This window comes from Electrona antarctica (assembly GCF_951216825.1).
Source record: "Electrona antarctica genome assembly, chromosome: 21".
NCBI classification, from domain to species: domain Eukaryota; kingdom Metazoa; phylum Chordata; class Actinopteri; order Myctophiformes; family Myctophidae; genus Electrona; species Electrona antarctica.
Window position 1 is genome coordinate 21120407 of NC_136802.1, and position 18669 is coordinate 21139075.

The 18669-nt window shown below is 42.9% G+C and overlaps 1 protein-coding gene across 1 annotated transcript in view; it reads right to left on the minus strand.

Annotated features, from left to right (window-relative positions):
• nhsl2 (NHS-like 2) overlaps positions 1-10423 on the minus strand; it is a gene marked incomplete at its 5' end in the record, with an annotated part of 170799 nt that extends 160376 nt beyond the window's left edge. The window contains one exon of the mRNA XM_079491260.1: positions 10078-10423. Coding sequence (XP_079347386.1) covers positions 10078-10423 — 346 coding nt within the window. The remainder of the gene's footprint in view (positions 1-10077) is intronic.
• Between the last annotated feature and the right edge of the window lie 8246 nt (positions 10424-18669).

Consider the following 18669-nt stretch of genomic DNA (forward strand, 5'->3'; position numbering starts at 1 on the left):
TCCCCATAATAAAATGCGCTATTTACGTAAAAACCCATCGGCGAATTACAGTGCCATTGCCAATTGCAGTGTATGGGTGTATGGATGCTGTGTTTTTTAGTTCTGGGTTGTTTTGGGTGGAGGACGCGTAAAAATATATTTTTATTTTATTTTATCAGATAATAGCTGTTAGTGTTTGTCGGTTATTCATTTCTTAAGGGATAACGGTTATGGGTTGGCCATCTCTATAGTCCAAAGTTATATTCCGAATGAATGCTTTGGTCATGTAAACAATTGAGGAATAGGAATACTTGTAATCAGGTTCCATGTAAACAGTTGGGTATGAATCTCTGTTCGGAATGAATTCATTCATTCTGAATACATTTTGTGCATGTAACTGAGGCCAGTGACAGGGTGGGGTCACACTGTCACACTCGCAATGCAACATGTTGTGATGAAAAAATCACGACGACCCACACAGTGTTTGGAAAAACCAGGATTAGATTTTCCCACTTTTTCCCACAGAATACGAGTATGTAAGTTTTTGGTAACTAATTGGCGGGCAGTAGACAGTATGTTTTCTATCATCCAATGACGAGGTTGCATGTTACAAAATGATGTGATACACGATTCCTCTGCCTGCAGAGGAGGAATCGTTTAGAAAAATCGTCTCCCGTAATTCTGTCCAGGCATAAATTAAGGGGCGTATGGATGGCGGAGGCCTGGAACACAGCTGGTTACAGACACACATACGTTTCTGTTGTGCAATGTCACGTTTTGTGTCCACTCAACTAAATTGCTGGCACATGTGTTTGAATGGGCCCTTATGTACGTACGACCTGACACACTGTCACATGTCGAATAGCGTCCGTGCTTTTGTATCTGTCCAGTTTCCCAGACCTTCAGGCAAACAATGGTAGCTGTTGGCATTGGGTAACCAGGATATTCCAGTGGTTCTAAAACAATTACATTTTGAGGACCGCCATGACTCTGAGAGTGTACAAATGGAACCAAATGGACTGTAAGGGTCCATTTGTACACTACAGTTTACTTGTAATCAGGGCTCATCAATATGTCCGTACACTGACAAATGTGCCAATGGCAAATTTATGATTTTCTATTTTTACAAGCCATTATAAAATGTTCTCATTTTGATCATAAGATCGAGTTACCGAATGTCAGGTCTCTAGGTTTTCTAACTATAGTACTAGTAGTTCATAAAGACCTCCCTAACTTACAGTTAGTGTACAAATGGAACCAGTTATGGTCATTCAGGGTCAGGTCAGGAAGGGCTAGCTCTTTATGTATCTGGTAATATATGGTCTACTCGTTTTCTATGTAAATTGAATTTTGAGAAAAATGTCCACCACAAGCCGGAATGACAATGACCCCTGCTTGTGATATCCAAGGGATGGCATGCACACGCACACGCAGATTAGACACACTAACGGACCGACATGCGGAAACAGCGGTCGGACATGCACTGCTCCGAGCTTGCGGTTAGGGTTCGAGGTAGGTTGTCGGTCTAATGACAGTGTGCATTTATATAGCGCCTTTATCCAAGGCGCTTTACAGATATTGTGCATTACATTCACCCATTCACACACACATTCATACACCGATGGCAGCAGAAACCATGCAAGGCACAAACTAGCACATCGGGAGCAATTTGGGGTTCACTTCAGTGTCTTGCTCAAGGACACTTCGACAGTAACTCTGGGGGAGCCCGGGTTCGAACTGGCAACCTCACGGTTCCCATCCAGCCACTCGACCCCTGAGCCACCGCCGCCCTATAGTATGTCCAATAGTGTGAACAATACATCAATGCCCACTTACCGTACCATATATTTTCATTATGCTTAATTACTATATAATTTCCATCTACATAAATATCTTCTCATGTTTAGGTGTTTATCATAATGTTTAGCAATTGATAATCACACCTTAGTGCTAGCATTTACGTATATCCACTGATGAAGGTGGGACAGACGCATGGAATTGCATACGATGGGCAAAGAAGTAATAGATCTTTTCTGAGCAGAACTCTCTCTTCTCATAAATGTTGGCTGTTGTTGGCGTCCAAAAATTCTAAATTCACAATGTCACTTCCACATCTTTTACCTGCCAAACCGAAGCTTAGAACTGAACAGAACCTAGCTGCCAATGACAGCTGGCTACCCGCCAGCATGGCGTTTCAAGTAAACAGACCAAAGATTTAGCAGGGTTTTTAGTTGTGCATGCGTGGCGTTATGATGTCCCCTCCCGGTATAAACACACACACAGCTAATGCAAAAGTTCCACTTTTGACAGCAACCGTACATTAGCACCACAAACTGTCTCCCAGAAGACTGCAGAGCAGAGGTGCTGCAACTCTGAAGACCTTTCTGTTCGCCACTGCCTTTTACTGAGGTGGTTACATAATATTTACTGCATTGTAATTATTTTTCCCTTACTTTAATTAAAATTCTATTCAAATGCCGTGTTCTCATTTGTTTCTCAATGTCTCGATGCTTAATGTTTGTGTAAAGCACTTGAATTGCCTTGTTGAAAAATGCTACCCAAGTAAACTTGCCTCTGTCTCACATCAAATGACCATCTTATATTAAAATGTCCTTGTGGGTGGACAGTGCAGAGTGTATTTCACAAACATAACATGTGTGCATATATGGAGAGACTACTTTAAACCAGATTTGAGACTGATAAACTATTACACAAAAGACCTGTCCCAAAACGAGACATTATGTTGGGAGGGAAAACGTCCTTTTGCAAAGCAACTGAAAGCAATTCTGACTTTTAGACCATCAGAGGGTAGTAGGCTGGAAAACAATCTCATCTGGGACACACGTTTGTTACACCCTGCAAAGTGTACTATGGCAGTGGTTCCCAAACGTTTTCATGTCAAGGACCCCCAAATTTACACTAATTAGCCCCCATTAGGACCCCCATTTGAAAAGATTTGCCAGGGACCCCCATAAGAGAAGATTTTTACAGCTCTAGCAGTGAACCCTTTTAATTTCAAGGACCCCCAGTTTGACATGAATTAGTCTACGGACCCGCATTTAATGGCATTTCTATCTCTGAGACCCCAATTTATATTGTGAAATCAATGTTAATTTAACCCTGAGAGTGTACAAATGTGTCCATTTGGTTTCATTTGTACACTTTCAGAGTTACAGACCCATAAGGGTCAGTTTGGTTCCAGACTATCATTTAGCTCGGGACCCCGTCAAGGACAAACTGTACTATGGTTTCCAGCAGGCTGGCAGCAGGACAGTGTTATCAATGTGACATCATTATACGATGACCACATACACATACAGTAAGTGTCCGTCCTGACTTTGACTTTGCGGGTGTCCTCACAGGTCCTCCTCCCGTCTCACAGACGTATCTTTCTGTGCGGCACAACCACAGCGAAGGAAATTAATAAGGAGTGCCGCATGAGAACATGAGCCTGTCAACAGTGTGCGTGCGAGCACGTGCGTGCGAGCACGTGTGTGTGTGTGTGTGTGTGCGGCGTGCGTGCGTGTGTGTGCGTGCATCAGAGCTGATAAGAGCTGATTCCCACTCAAACACAAACCAGATGTAGAGGCAGGAGTGACAGAAAGAGACAGACAGAGAGAGAGAGAGAGAGAGGGGAGGGGGGGGTGTACATTGGAGACAGATTGTAGTAAAGAAAGAGACAAAACAGAGAGAGAGGTAGAGGGAGATAGTGTGTAAAAGATAGTTGAGTGTTAAAAGAAACAGAGAGAGGGATGAAAGAAAGGTGTAAGAAAAGAGGAGAAATAAGAAACGTTAAAAGGATCCCTTGCTAATAGGACAAATATGCCTTAAAACTATTTATAAGTGCCTTCTATAACTAAAATAAAAACACCTTCAATATTTTATTTCTTTCATAAATAGATCATCTTCTAATCAAAATGAACTGCTTCCGTTGCTGGTTGATGATGTCATATGTCCATTTGTGGTCCAGCCCTATGGAATATATGGAATGTAATAAAAAGTATTTAAAATATTGCTTTGATGCTCATATTATCTTTAAGGAAGTATTTAGTTGTTTTATTAGCATATGCACTCCATACATTCCATAGGGCTAAACATATGATCAATAGCATCAACTTGCGACAGGAGCAGTTCCTCCTACTTCCTATTGACTGAAAGATTCTTTATTTATGAAAGAAATAAAATATGTAAGGTGTATGTTTTTTTAATTTTAGTTATAGAGGGCAAGTATAACGTTTTAAGGCATATTTGTCTTATTACTGTGTATGAGGATGCTAAACGCACACCAGTAGTGGTGCCGGTCCACGGTAGAACAATCTAAATGTGAAGTCTTGAAAAGACAAAAGGTGGCCCACACACACTCGTAGGAGTCGTGGCCAAGGTGCCAACACCAATGTTTCGGCAGATGCAACTGTCTTCTTCAGGGTATGAAGAAGGCAGTTGCATCTGCCGAAACGTTGGTTTTTATTCTCTGCGTCCTATTCCTATAAAGTATCGGCACTTTGGCTACAAGTGTGTGCGGCCACATTTGTCTTTTCCAAGACTTCACATTTATATTTGTCTTAGTAGCCAAGGATCCTTTTAACAACAGCGGAAAACAGCAGAAGGGAAGATTACATGAAGGGAGAGAGTAACAGTGTGTGTGTGTGTGTGTGTGTGTGTGTGTGTGTGTGTGTGTGTGTGTGTGTGTGTGTGTGTGTGTACCTGGAGAAACTCACCCACGTTGTTGACCTGTTGACCTGGGTGACACATGTATGCATGCGCGTGCGTATGCGTGCTTCACTGCTTGCATGTGCGTGAGTGTGGCCTCGTGTGTCTGCGTGCACGCTTCAACACAAAGCTTGGAACAGAAAGCTTCATCTTCATCGTCCTCATCCTCATGTGAATGTGTGTGTGTGGGCAGTGGAGTTGTGCTGCACACTGCTGGCATGTAGGCAGCAAATAATCAATAGTGAGATGAGACAAACATTCTGCTCCTTCCGAATGCCTGTATACCGTCTCCTTCAGATAGAATATTTTGGCATTATGTGTGCAACAGTTCAAGTAAAAGTCCATTTAATAGATTTAAAAACATATATCGATAATCAATTATTATGAAAGAGCTATGAGCTGGCTTGTAGATCTTTTATTTTTGCCCAACACCGCTGAAGTATAAAATATGTATTACAGTAAGTGATTAATCAGACTAACCAATGAAGTCGATTCGTTGATGAATAAAAGGACAAAACCAAAAAGTGCTTCTCGATTGCTCAATTCATCGAAAAAGGTTAGAAGTTAAATTAGAAATATTCAATAGTTGCAGCCCTAGCTGGCATTACACTGGACAATGACATCAGCTTCAGTCAACACAGCATGGAGGATGCTTACAAACATTGTCAACACAGACCTGCAGCCATCCATGACCCTAAACAGAAACAGTAAACACCACAGATTCTTCTCATGTACTGTACTGTAACATTACAGTACAGACGGAACCTGTTCGTTCCGTCTGTCAGTCTGTCTATACAGTAGTATCTATCTATCTACTCTATGAAAAGGTATCTATCTATCTATAGATGTCTAACTGTCAGTTACAGCATGGCTACTGTCTATGAGATGGTGTGTGTGTGGGTGTGTGTGTGTGTGTGTGTGTGTGTGTGTGTGTGTGTGTGTGTGTGTGTGTGTGTGTGTGTGTGTGTGTGTGTGTGTGTGTGTGTGTGTGTGTGTGTGTGTGTGTGTGTGTGTGTGTGTGTGTGTGTGAGTGAGTGTGCGCACACGTGTTTCCTATTTTCTGACATGTTTAACTGCAATTTCACAATGAAACCATGCCCAAATTTGGAGAGGTACTGATGTCATCAATATGACATCATCAATATGCCAGAATAAATCATACAAGCTGGGTGCCTGCCTGCCTGCGTCTTTATTGCCATTGTGCATACAATGCAATGCATTGCTGCAGATGGAATCATGCAAAGCGGAAAAAACGGCTGCCATTTCTGCTATTTTTGGAAAATGTTTGAAAATGTATGAACATCTTTCAACATGGAAACTCAAACTATTATGACAATTGTGCAAAATGTGCGATTATGCAATTATAATAATTGTGACAGGCCTAATCTTCCTGAGAACTGTTAGCATCACCTAACACCCTGAGCCTCCATATTTGGGCAAGACGAACGGGGGCATTATTGCTATAGATCCCTTATGTCTCAACAGTCACCAATAAACAAACTCTCTCAACGCATAATACTTGTTGTACGCAATACTTGTTGTACGTCAATATTGGAAATAGACGATGTATGAGCTTACAATGATATGCAACTGTACGTATGTTGACATTGTAGATCTGCGCTTCTCAGGTAAAGTTTGCCAAATGTTCACCATTTCTGCTGAATGTTTATTCATTTTTGCCTAACTTTCATCAATTGACACTGAATGCTCGTCTATTGCACACAGCAGCACCTTCAATCACCTTACGCATTTGGATAACAAGTGAAAAGGTTAATTTTTATTATTATTCTTGTTTTGGTGTTTTTCCCCCTTGTTCTATGAATGTTCTCTATGCTAGTATTATTATTCATGCCGCTACAATGTCTGAGGAACAAGAACAAAGCCGTTTTTTTTACTTGCCGTGCACAAGATGTAACAACAAAGAACACCTTGAACCTATTATGGCATGCCCAGAATAGGGATGTTAGGGTTCATGTGGTTAAAATGAACTCATTGAGCCAGCAAACTCATTGATATTCCCTCCCCAACCTGTGTGATAGTGTGTCACCTTCATCACTGACCCACAAAGCACTCACAATCGCACATGCTAAACAACCTCATCGCCGACGCCGACCCACTAAGCACTGAGTCATACGTAAAGCATCCCGTCTGGGGTGTGCAGTCAGTCCTTGACTCTGTCTGTGTTACTTGTGACCTGTGCAATTAAGTGTGGCTGTAAATCTTGGCTGTGTTTTGCTTTTAATTCCGTACAATTACGTGGGTCTTACTACATGTTGCCTTATACTGCAGAGAATAACTACCTGCTCGAGGACAAATAAACTATCTATCTATGTATCTATCTGTCTGTCTGCCTATCTAATTACTACTTACCTAAATGGTAAATGGTGCATACATTTATCCAAAGAGCTTTATTCACCCATTCATGCAGCACAGATGGCAGAGGCAACCATGCAAGGCAACAAACCTGTTTACTGCTCATCTCCAGCAGGTAGTGATGAGCAGGTGGTAGGGCTAAAGTGTCTTGCTCAAGGACACTAATCCAGGGGTATAGCCGGGGATCAAATCGGGAACCTTCTGATTCCCAAGAGGCCACTCTACCTCCTGAGCCACTGCCACCTGTCTGCCTGTCTGTCTATAAATCTACATACCTATTCTCCATCCATCTATTGTACCAATCCCTCCATCTTCAACAAAGAGTGCAGACCATCAAATGCTGTGTGGATTATATGTAATCCTGAGTTTTACTAGTCCATTTGAACACTTTCAGAAACCAGCATTTTGCTGTGTGCGCATGCATCTATTCCAGGCTTGTGCATTCTCTAACCTACTAAGTGTAACAGCATCACCAACACTAACATGACAGCAGCATATCTGTCGTATTCTTTTGCTTAATGCTTCAAAATACATTTCCGAAAGACAGTGTGGTGCCAGGGTGACACATTGCCAGGGTATTTTCCAAGTGCACAGTTCAGGTTCGGGAGGATATTCCGAGGCATAAACAAACAAGGCCTTACATCTCTCACCTGCTACTAGAGCAGTGTTTCTAAAAGGAAATGTCATGGTATTTCTCACCCCATTAAGACCTGAGGCCCATTCTACAAAAGGCTTAGGCTATTGATTTATTATATATTTAATATATGACTGTATGCTGGTTGCTAATGTGTCTGAATGTAATGGCCTGGCAATGGAAGTAAATTAATAGTCTGACAATTTGTCTTATGAGTTTAGTACACCCTCAGAGTACTTATTAAGAAGCAGGGGCATACAGCAAGGTCACGCAGCTATAAAGTCGTCCTAGAAAGCAAGACGACAAGCTAAGGTTGTATGAACGCAAGGAGAATCTTATACGACATCAGTATTCTGGCTAAGGCAGTGAGTCAGTGACTATGGCCTTGGCGTATAGCAGACAGTGGGCCTTCCATTCTCAGTCGATGAGACTGGAACACATAGTTCCATAGTTCATATTGTAGCTCTGGTCAGGGTGGTGCTCAGTCGCCAAGCGTGGAGCACCACATTTCATAGACAGGCAGATAACCTTCCATACTCAAGTGCTGAGAATGCTTTTGAGATTTTCATTTTCAAGTGTGCCCTGATCCGGAGAAGGATGAGAATCACCGTACAAGATCTTCACATGATTTAAAACGGCTTCTGCAAATGGACAATTTGCTTCACACTCTCCTTTCTGTCCTCCTCCAAATCATGATGAGCTCATGAGTTCTGCTTATGCAACCTGCCAACACTGATGTCCCTGAGGAGACATGCTCAACAAAGCAGCCAACGTTACCAATTGTTTGTTGCATCGATGTGCTGTGCTATTGACTGCTATTGAATACTGTGCAGGAACATAGTTGCATTGTAGTCACTGAGTGGAATTATTTTTGTGAGTGATCGCCACTGGGTTGCTTGGGCTTCAGTTTAACTTACAAATGGATGGGGTTTTACTGTGTACAGCCAGAATTAGAATAGGAAGCATCTATTGAGAAATGTATTTCATTGTTCAGTGTGTCATGCACACTTCTATTCTTGTCAGCTTTGAATTGAATATGTCTACGTAGACGCCACAGAGAATGACTGATCGAAGTCGTCTTGTAGGAGGAAGGCCACGAGTTCGATCCCCCAGGGTCCAATAACGACTACAGTGTGCCATTTGTCTTACAGAAGGGTCCTTGGGACACTAAATCACTTTGCTTGTGCGTTCATCCTCCCGTATACGGAACAATAACAGTGCTGATGCCTAAAGAAAATGCAAATCGCAGCAATTCCTTGAGTAGATAAATAAGACGGCTTGTTTACAGCCCAGGGCTCTCTGCATGTGTCTGCCATGTGGACAACAAACCAACTCACAACTGGAAACTTAGTTTACAGCAGCTCTGCAAAGTGCAAACTCACAACAATACAGTACTATGTCTACATGTCGATATTCGCTAACTTAGGAGCAAGAAGTGCACAGCACCTTTCAAGCACCAATAAGGGCAATGGTCACACCTGTTCTCTTCTTAATACTTCCCCATTCTCTTGACTTATTCTTATTCCTGTTGTTCATTCTGAAGAAGACTGCCTTGACTGGGAGGACAAAAACATTACAATTGCTTGCTGATAAGTTTGTACTTGCATTGTTTTGTTTAGTTTTGTGTTATTTAGTTTTTATATGCTATTGCCAGGCCAGCACAGTCTGCGGAGCATGTCCCACCAACATTTCACAGCACGCATATAACATATTGACACAATAAGTGAGTGACAAATAAACCCTCCTGAATCTTGGGAGTCATACACAAAGTAGGTGTGCAGAGAAGACTAAAGTGACATCCTCTCTCAACTCAAAAGGAACTCATGACATCCTGAAGTGCACAGCACAGCGAGTTTTGCATTCCACTGTTTCCACACCCACCCGTCCCACACACACACACACACACACACACACACACACACACACACACACACCCGTCCCACACACACACACACACACACACACACACAAGTCTCGTTGCCTCTCCAGCTGACAATAATAAACTCTCATCTATACTTGGCTGTAGCTTGTTTTTACTTCGCGCGCACAAAACTGAACTCGAACCAAGCAAAATGGCATGCTTCTCACAGCGGAGAAGAGCGAAGAAGAGGCGTTGGTGAAACAACAAACACAAACAATGATGACAATTCAAAAAACGCGGTGGCGTTTTTTTTTCCTTTGTGAAAGACACAAAAATGTGGACCCTTATAAGGGTCAATTTGCACAGAGTTACAAATGAATGGGGGTTCACTGTGTACAATTAAACAGACAGTAAAGGGCTAAAACGCCTCATGCTGTGTCGACAGCGGGAATTAAAGAATAAAAAAGCCACCAAACGTATACATTTTAGTTCACAACTAGTACTTCACAACAGTTCTTACTTCGGGGCGGAGGCGGCTTGGAGACCAGCGCGGCGACGTGCCGCTGCAGACCCAGCACCTTGCCGTGGAGCGCGCCGGAGCGGCGGCACAGGTCGGTTAGGTCTCCCTCCAGCTCCTCCAGGATGGAGACCCCCTGGCGGGACAGGTCGGACAGCTGGCGCAGCAGCGACACCATGGCGAAGCCGCACACGTCGGCCAGGTCGCCGAACAACACCACCGGTGGTTGTTGTTGTTCGGCCACGGCCACCGCTGCTGTTGGGTCCGAACCACCGCCAGCGAGCAGCCTCCTCCTGTTGGCTTGTTTGCACACATCTTTTGGAAGTATCGTCCGCTTGCAAAACGGCATTTCTTGTAACGTACGCGCGTGTATTTATTAAATTCCCATCTATGTGTGTCGCGTCCAAAAAAAGTTATAATCCTTTATTCGTTCCCCGAAAAGCGCCCATGCATGGGCGAGGGGTCCGTCCTCCTTTTTATTATTGTGGTGATTCCATTTCCCCCCGCAATAAATCCACACAGCGAGGTAAAGTCTGGTGTTTATGGAGAGACTTCATGTGTGCGTCGTTGCGCAGCCGTCATTTTGGCGATTCATAATCATAATGGGAGTATTTTTGCGAGGAGAGGAGAGGGGGGGGGGAGAAAGACAGAGAGAGAGAGGAGGAAGCTATGAATATGAACTAGTCCTACTTTTGATAGACTGCGTTTGAGAGGCAAAACTACTACTACGAGAGAGAGAGGGAGAGAGAGAGAGAGGGGCAGGGAGAGAGAGAGAGGAGAGAGAGAGAGAGATTCAGGTTGGGATACCCTGACCCATTTAATCCATTCAGAAGAGAGAGCTCGACATACAGGATATGCAGAATAAACAGGTGAAATTGAGAGTGATTATGAAACCAATAAATGAGGAGACATAATTGGAACTAGAACACAAGCTGATAAATTCACTTTGTGGCGTTCTGTCTCTCTAGTCTCTCCTGCTAAATGTGTAACAGGAACATGCATTTTCTGAAACATGCATTTTCTGTTTAGCCTTGATTGATTGATTGATTGATTGATTGATTGATTGATTGATTAACAGTATGCAGAATAGGTACATTTCAAACGAAAGCACAACTCAATACAAAAACTGTTACTCAGACTTTATTTACGGGGGCCAGTTTCAAATTCACATACATGTCTTAATGGCTGTTGGTAGGGCGTTCCACATTTGGATGGCATAGGAGCGAAATTAATTTAGTCCCTTGCACATGGTTTGTTGAACTCCCTCTGGTGTTGTGGGTGTGAACTTCGTTGACATTAAGGAAGTATTTAGACAGGTAGGCCTACACCGCACACGTACAACCATGGGTATCTTCAGGTGTAGCGAATCTTGTTGACCAGACCCATTGCAAGATGCTGTACTCTGTCGTCAACCCTAAGACATCCAGCCTGTTAAAATGGGCAGGGGTGAGGTTGGTTCGGGGAGTGAGGCCAAGTAGTAGCCTGACCCTGACCAGTTTGTTTTGGGAAGTCTGGAGCCTTGTTTTTAGGGCCTTTGATGTGCTGTGGTACCACTGTGGTGCTGGAGAGACAGGGAGACCCCTGCCCCCGTTAGTGAACAAATAATCTCTATATCAATGAGTATACTATAAGAATCAGAACATAGAGCTTTAATGTTTTAATATCAAACGTTTTGTTTTAACCCCAAAAATACAACACTGCAATCCATAATTTTCATGTTTTACCTTGGATTATTCGAACCCCGTCTCCCTCATTACATGGGATGATGGGAGATCAAACTTCTCCCACTTCCCAGAAACCCTGTACAGATGGATACATTTGGACTTTGCTGGTGGGTCTGTCTGTCTCTAAAGTATGTCATTTTATACATACACAGGCAACACAGCTCGTTTACATTCTCACTATGTCACATGTGTACACACACACACACACACACACATACACACACACACGCACACAGACACACACGCAAATGCCCCTGTCTTCAGGAGATGTGACCTTTCAAGCTTCAAAGAATAGGATTAACCAACCAGAATCCCATGTCAGGTCACATATAAATGTAATTGGACACAGCTAGTCTCTCAACAACATACTTTCAGGGGTGACTTTATTCTCACATAGCGTGTACTTTTTAGCCTCATGGCCCCCAAGAGGTCATATAAATAAATAAACCTTTCATTTCTAAACCTTCAAACAATAGAATAACTGTTCCCAGGGTCCTTTGTCAGTATTTAAATACATTCCACTTCTCCACTGACCATACACTGGTCATGATATATTGGGGACCTAACTGGGATGAGTATGGCAGATCAACACACAGACACAAAGAACAAATGCCAAACAAACTACACACTATAAGAAAACATTACAAATGGAAGGAACATAGCACAGAAGCTTTCCAAAATGCTATTAGGCAAAAACAATCACAACTGGACCAGTTCCTAGAAAAAAACCTTCCAAGAAAACAGTGAAAGTGTAAACAGGGCAGTAGAAGGCCTCAATAATATATTTTAACTTACAGCCTCACTAGCAAACCTAAAAGTATCAAACAGGAAAGCCAGAAAAAACGTTGAGAATGACAAATGGTACGAGAACACACGTCTCCAATATGGGGAAACACTGTAACAATACAAGAATACAGTAAGAGAAAAAATAGATCAACAATAGCCAACTGCAAGATATCAAGGATTCCATACAAACAAACAGCTTCTGGGGAAACTGGAACAGACTTAATAAACTTGAAAAATGGGATAAAAACCAAACCGAGACCCTACACACAGAATTCTGCAAATCCATCCTCCGGACCCAGTAAACACCAAATAATGCATGCAGGGCAGAATTACGACGATACCCACTCATAATCTAAATAAAAAAGAGAGCACTTAAATTCTACAACCACCTAAAAGAAAGTGACCCAGATGCACTCCATAACAAGGAACTCACACACAGCGAAACTCTAGAGAGATGCCCCTCAGCCAGCTAGCCCTGAAACTCTGTGCACAAACACAAACAGAGCCACGAGATAGAAAACCCATTGGACTAAACCAAATTATAAAACAGCAAAAGGAAAACTTTCACATTGGAAAGAAGCAACACAAAATCAGAGTAAACTAGAATGCTATCTGGCCCTAAACAGAGAATACACCGTGGCAGAATACCTGAGCAGCGTGACCGACCCAAAACAAAGAAAAATCTTAACTAGGTACTTACTCAGTGAGCACAGTCTTGTGATCGAGAAAGGCCGTCATAGGCAGACCTGTATCCCGAGAGAAGACTATGCACCCACTGCACACAAAATGAAGTGGAAACCGAGCTACACTTCCTAACCATCTGTCCATTGTACGAAGACGTCAGAGACACATACTTCCCACAGATTACAATCACCCACAGAGATTTCGAAAACATGACTAATGACAAAAAACTCCCATATTTGCTGGGTGAAGTACAACAATGTGCAAAGTTGCAAACACAGCAGCAAGATTTGTGAGCTGCTGTGATGAAGGATATCAAATGCAACACAGCCACCCTAAAGACTAATCATTGCATGTATTCCTGCACTATCTGCATCGAGTGAACTTGGTACATAGAAATTGATTTATTGAAGATTCTGACTTTCAAATGTAATACATTTTGTTTTGATTGTATTGTTGTATTGTGCTTTTTGCTTTGGCAATGTAAACAATGTTTTCTCATGCCAATAAAGCCCTTTGAATTGAATTGAATTGAATTGTATGGCAGGCAGAGCTAATTGCTAGCCAGACTGTTCTGGCCACAGGTTTCATACTCCAACTGCAGCCTTTGACATGACCCGTCAAAGGTGATTACTTTACTGCCAGTTCAAAAAAGCGGTTTGAAAGTTGTCTTTACACCCCCCTATATATATGTAGGGAGGTGTACATGGCACCTCCCTATATATATTCACCCCACTGGCCATATCCCTATAGTGACATAGATTATATAAAGCTTCAAACGCTGGGATTAAGTGATTCCAGGATCTGTTGTCAAGTCCGATATGGTTTTCTCAGACTAAAGGCTTGTGGCTGGTACTGCAGATCCGAGAAGGGAGTCTGTCTGTGGAGACATATTTTGGTTAACCAGGGTTTCAGTGTGGAAACGGCTTCTTCCAGCCACAGTGTGACAAGCACGTGGCCAAAGAGAAACAACGGAGTCAAATTGAATATGTCAGTGGATCTCTTTTAAGAAATCAAAGTGGGGCTCCCCTCATTATCATGCTGACCTCCTGCATTAGGATTCAGACTTTAAATTGTCTTTTTTATGTTTGAACTTTGCAGTCCATATAACCAACAGTTATCCCCACCACACAGACGCACGCACGCACGCACGCACACACGCACGCACGCACGCACGCACGCACACACACTTGACTTGACTTCTTGGAAAAGGGTGGATATGTGAGTATGAGGATCAGGGGCGCCAGATAGGGCTGAACAGTTAGGAAGATTAATCAGAATCCCTCAGACATGTCATGTTCATATAGGCCTACAGGACATATTTAAATAGTTGTATTTAATATATATCCAGGCTTAATCATTTGAGGTGATATGTTGTCATGGGTCTGTAGGTCTTCCTGCTACATGCTCCATCTGCGTGGACTTTCCTTCCTCTTGCATCGCAGCTGTTTTTGAAGCTGTTCCAAGCGCTCTCCGGTGCAGACAGAGCTCCTCAGCCCGTGGTTCAGGACCCCGAAGTGGATCGGGAGATGTTCTGACAGGGGGACAGATAATCATTAGCAAGTTTAACCACTTAGACAAAAACAGACCTGAGTTCAGTTGCACTATATATTATTTCCCCTATACACCAAATCTATTTTCCAAAACTAGCCGATTGTTGTGAGCTTGTAGTTCGGATAATTTTGGCAAATACTTTGCTGTCTGAGCAAGAGTTATTATTAGGCTCAAAACGAGTTGAGTCTGTAAGATTTTAAGCCAATTGTTTGTTAATTTGCCTAAACAAAAAGTTGTAAAATCTTGCTCTTTGAAGGCATTAAAACATTATACATTGATCGCGCTCCTCTATTGTTTTTGTTTTTTTGCATTATAGTTTTGCGTCCTTGGGTGAATATTTCCTCCAGAATGGGGATGCTGGGGTTCATGGTTAAAAGAGGAATACAGTACGTGTTATTTCATACATGGGTTCTTCTCCCTGTGGTTCGATGCAGTCAGTGGACACTTTTACAGTATCTCCTCCCTGTGGTTCTCAGCAGCACTTATTGAGTCGTTCAGCAAATGTGGAATCCTGTAAAAGAGCAGAAAAATGTCCTTTTTTCCCCCTGCAGACGCAGAATGCACCCTCCCCCTAAAACCAGTCAGCCAGTGACTGGAGCAGTCGGACAATTATTAGCCAGTCGTAGAAGTAGTGAATTTTAACCACTTGAAGCCAAATATACTTAGTTGACCGAGGTCCCCCAGGGGTCTACATATAATGTGCACATGGCCCCCTTTTCTCCACACCAAATCTCTGCACTGAAAACGTGATTTATTATACTATTTGTTTGCCAAATGTTGGCCTGCAACATGCCTAGAATAGGGATGCTAGGTGTTCATGTGGTTCAACGTCATTCCTGGTCAGGTCTCTTGTTTAAAAAGAACAAAAACTAAAAATGGGCCCAATGTGGCAAAAAAAAAACAATTAATAGAAAACAAAACAACACCGTTTCCTGTCAGGCTCACAGTCAAACGTCCCCCAAAACTTTTCAGCTCCACTTCAGAGTCACTGAGCAGGGGGAAAAAAAGCTCTTGGACAAACCTCCCCTCTTTCCTCTCCTGAACGCACCCCGCAATCCCCCCTGAAAAAAGGAAAGCACACATCTGGTCCCAGCAACCCCACGGGCCCCCTCTTAGCAACCCCACCCAGACCAGAACTTGGCCCACCTAAGTGTTTTTGTTCGTACGCTGAGGCTCTGTGTCTCACTGAGGAGATGGGGGGAGGGCGGGAGGAGAGAGAGAGAGAGAGGAGCATTTGAATATAAACAGACTATATTGAAAACATCAACATGAGAAAGTTATGAGACAGAAAGAAGGGTGTAATAAGTGCATGTGTGTGCACGTGCACACGTATGACAGAAAGAATGTGAACATAAAAGTATGTGTGTGAGGAGAGAGAGAGAGAGAGAGAGAGAGAGAGAGAGAGGGAGAGAGGGAGAGAGAGAGCAAGCATAGGGGAGCAGCTACAGTACATTACATCATCCATTTGGTTGCTATGGTATCACACCGATCATATCAGCGCCATCAACTTTTTCATCTCACATAGGCTACAGACATACAGACAGTTTATCTAGTTAGCAAATCAGTCGATCAGACAAAAGACATGTTATTCTATCTGTCGTATAAGTCAATAAACCAGTTGGCCGGTGACAGTGCACCCAGATACTGTATACGCAACAAACGGCAAGATGCCGCGAGCGGCAGGCGTCTCTTCCTGGTTTTTAAACAGCTGGCTTGCAACCGCTCGCGCGTGGCTGGCTGCAAGTTGACGCATTGGAAGTATTTAACACGTCGCAACTGTTGAATAAATTGTAAATCTGCTATTTTCACTGAATATTCGCCCCAGAACATCGCGGGTTAGAGGACTATTGTGGTTGAGCAATCACCCAATCAGTCAGTCAGTCGGTCAGTCAGTCAGTCAGTCAGTCAGTAAATGAGTGAAGCAGCCATTCAGTCGATCAGTCAATCACATGGGAGACATTGATTAGAAACAGCTGTTCTCACTTTCTCCATTCCCACTCCCCTCCATGACTGAGTTCATTGTTCCAGAAGGGACCCAGCCCACTCCTCTCCTCCAGACCTCCTTCACACACTGCCGTAGGACGCGCTCTACTACCACGTTTTGTTACGTTACTCCCAACTCTCGCCTCACCCTCCTCCCTCGCTATATTTCTTTCAACATCGGTATCTCCTCTTTTTGTATCCCCTCTTCTTATCTCTGTCTTACTGTAGCTCAATTTTCTTTGCAGCCTTTCTGTCTCTCTCTGTCTTCCTTTGTTGACTTATGGTAGGCCTAAAATGTAGGGTAGGCCCTGGCCTAAATGATCTCATTTGTAAATGAGTTCACCCAACCTATTCGCGATTAACCACCTTAAACCCTATATAAAGTGCTTTACAATATGTGCATGATATTGGTGCACTGAGCAGGTTGCTCAGTTAGGGGTTCAGTGTTTTGCTCAAGGACACTAACCCAGGGGGAGCAGGGATTTGAACCTGGAACCTTCCAATTCACAAGCTGAGCCACAGCCACCCCCTGACAATCTACAAGCTCACAATTGTTGAACTTGTAGAACACAAAGTAAGCGCCATACAGTATCCTCATTTTGTACCAAGCCAGCCCTCCTGTCTAGGCCCACTTCTGTTAGTGTAGCGATTATTACACAAATAAGAACAATAGTAATATGTTGGATTTGGAGCACATTTTACAACGGGAAAACGATAAAAGAAAAGAAAATAAGCAGCAGCATTGAAGGCTGAGAACAGTGGTTAACCACTTTGGCTTCACCACGCACATGCACGCACGCACGCACGCACACACGCACGCACGCACACACACACACACACACACACACACACACACACACACACACACACACACACACACACACACACACACACACACACACACACAAATAAATAAATGAGCGAGGAATAACAGAAAAACACAATTCAAAGAAAACAAACATGGTGAACCGACCAGGGCAAGAACTATAGGCTACTTCTGAAAGCCAATTTGTCCCCACAAATATAGTAACATTTGAGCATGAGGTTTAACAAAGCCTAACCTATAGCCATCATCATCCAACAACTTTGCAGTTTGGATTGCAGCTTCACCCAGCTGATGGCTGCTCATATGGAAGGGAGTAGTTAAGGGTTAAGTGTGTTGCTCAGGGACACTTCGACACATAGCTGGGTGTGACCGCCCAAGTGTTTGGTTGAAGTTATAGGTTTGGGATAAGTGTTAGGTTGAGGTTACAGGGTTTGGGGTCAGGGTTAGGTAGAAGGTCTGAGGTACAAGCCGCCAAGCCGGTTAGGTTTCTGGACCCACACATAATATTTAATATAGTATTACCACAATATATTGTAGACTTTTCTTCAAGGTCTGAGGTACAAGCCATGGTTTCTGGATAAGTGTTAGGTTGAGGTTACTAGGTTTGGGGTCAGGACTAGATTGTAGTTAGGTTTGGGGTTAGTGTTTGGGGTCACTGACTGCAATTTACATATTTTAGCACATGCTGGATTTATTTAGAAAGTAAAATTAGCTACAGCTACCATGCTTCTATCCACTTTTGCAAGCACCTGTATTACTATCAGAATAAATAAATGTATAATATTGTTCCAAGATAATATATCTTCCAGTAATAAAATGGCAACTAATGTAATCATAAATCACACCTGTGTGAAGTGAGGGGCGCTCACATCATACAATCATCTCATTCCGGCCAATCACAATTTGCGTCCTCACTTTTCTGCCCTCACTTTTATCTTCAATATGTACTTTGCTCAGCCAATCAAATCATCGCTATCACAAGCCAATGTTTGTGTTCACACCAATGAACAAGATTCTTGTACAAGATCTCCTCACTGGTCA